Below are 1,920 nucleotides of genomic sequence, written 5' to 3' on the forward strand. Positions count from 1 at the left end.
CCCTGAAGGAGGACGTGTCAGAGATGAAGAAGCGGGAGGCGCAGAATGAGAAGCTGATGTGCGTGTTTCGGTGCTGGGGTAATCGGATCTTGGGAGGGGCGGATGCAGGAGCCGGGCATCCATTGGTGTGCACCATGCTTGCAAGCGTGCCCTCAATAAAGGGCACCCCGGCCGCCTCTCCATCACGCCTGCACGCTTTGCTCGTACGCACAGACGCACGCGTGCCAGCGAGCTCAACGCTGCAACCCTCGCCCTCGCCGCCACCCCCTCCCCACCCACGCCCGTACACGCTTGCCCCCCGCTCGCCCTCGCCCACCGCCATCCAAAAACCAACAAGGTATGAGATAGCCCAGGAGAACAAGCGGCTGAGCGAGCCCCTGGCCCGGAGCCTCAAAGAGGTCGAGACACTGAGGGGGGCCCTGGCAGCATATGACAAGGACAAGGCGTCGCTGGCGGCGGCAAAGGCGCGGCTCGCGGCTGCTGAGAAGCGGGTGCGGCGCCTGGGGACGGGTGTTGTTGGTTTTTGTTTGGGGGAGAGGGGGTTGGCGGGGTTTGCAGGGTGGGGGTGAGATGGTCGCATAAGGTGCCAGCTCAACAGGGTGCGGGCAGCTGCCAGGGGCGCACGCCTCCCTCGCATTGCCGGGGGGACGCTGGGCATGGAGCATGCGCAGAGGCGGCCGCCCCCTGCACTGGTTGTGGCCCCTGTCGGCTGCCGTGCCGGGACTGCCCGTCGCCATACTTGGGGCATCAACTTGATTCCGGGATACCATCAAATGCCGAGTTGATACGACTTTCAAGTTGGTCCAAGTCTTGACTGTAGTTGCTCTGTTCCTGCTCGGTTAGAGTTTGGGCCACTGACGCTCACGATTGCCGTCAAGGACCGCGCTGCCACCGACCATCATGACCGCCAAAAACCACCGCTGGCCGCCCATAGATAAAGGCCCTGGAGTGGGAGGGCGAGGTGCTGACGCAGCGGCTAGCCGCGGCGTCGGACGAGCGGGACGCGCTGCGCGCGAAATTTGAGTCTGGGGTCTACGACGTGGTGCAGCGGTCGGGTGAGGATTGGGATTTTGCTGTGGGCAGGGCCAGGGTTTTAGCTTGGGCAGGGGGGGCTGTTTCGGCAGGGGCAGGGGTTCAGAGGCAAGGGTTCAGAGTGGGCATGAGTAGGGAATTTGTCTGGGCAGGGGCAGGGGTCCAATTCAAGCTGGGGCAGGGGTTAACGATGGGACGGGGCGGGTATTCAAATCGGCTGGTTGCGACAGGGGTGAGCGGGTGGCAGGGGTGAGAACGAGGCAGGTGGCTAGGATGAGGGGTGGGCAAACCGGCCAACTGAATGCTTCCTCAGCTTGCAAGGGGCTTGGGCCGCCCCTTGCAACAACGGGAGGCTGCAAGGCCGAGGGCGTTTTCACGGCTGCGGGGGCAAGGCAGCCAGGCCCAGCCTGCCGCGCTGCAGCACCTGCGCGGAAGCCGCGCCCCGGACCACCCAGCTCCGCAGCGCGCGTGCGCTACCCTGCAACACAACGCGCGCCGCGGCCTGGATGCCCCGACGTTTCTGCAGCTCACGCCCACCGCGCGGCTCCGGCCCTCTCAAATTGACCCCAGGCCGTCTGTCAACCTGTGCGCCCTCGTCGGGCCTGACGCTTTTTGCCCTCTGCGCCCTCATCGGCCCCAACGCTTCTGTCTACTCTGCAGGGCTCAAGTCCATGGTACTGGAGAAGCGAGTTGCCGCGCTCAGCGGGGCATTGGAACTGAAGGAGGCCCAGCTGGGCGAGGTGCTGGCCGCGGCGCACCTGGACCCCGCGACCCTGCAGCAGGCGCGTGTGCGGGCGGCCGTGCGAGCGGGCGCGGGGCGGGCGCTCGTGCGTGCGTGTGTGTGTGTGTGTGTGTGTGTGTGTGTGTGTGTGTGTGTGTGTGTGTGTG

General features: G+C 65.6%; 1 protein-coding gene across 1 annotated transcript in view; it reads left to right on the top strand.

Annotated features, from left to right (window-relative positions):
* Positions 1–23: 23 nt before the first annotated feature.
* MNEG_14348 (putative Growth arrest-specific protein 8) overlaps positions 24–1,920 on the top strand; it is a gene marked incomplete at both ends in the record, with an annotated part of 3,608 nt that continues 1,711 nt past the window's right edge. Inside the window, 4 exons of the mRNA XM_014037180.1 lie at positions 24–58; positions 338–491; positions 935–1,055; positions 1,693–1,859. Coding sequence (XP_013892634.1) covers positions 24–58; positions 338–491; positions 935–1,055; positions 1,693–1,859 — 477 coding nt within the window. The remainder of the gene's footprint in view (positions 59–337; positions 492–934; positions 1,056–1,692; positions 1,860–1,920) is intronic.

Source organism: Monoraphidium neglectum (assembly GCF_000611645.1).
Source record: "Monoraphidium neglectum strain SAG 48.87 unplaced genomic scaffold scaffold04421, whole genome shotgun sequence".
NCBI lineage: Eukaryota > Viridiplantae > Chlorophyta > Chlorophyceae > Sphaeropleales > Selenastraceae > Monoraphidium > Monoraphidium neglectum.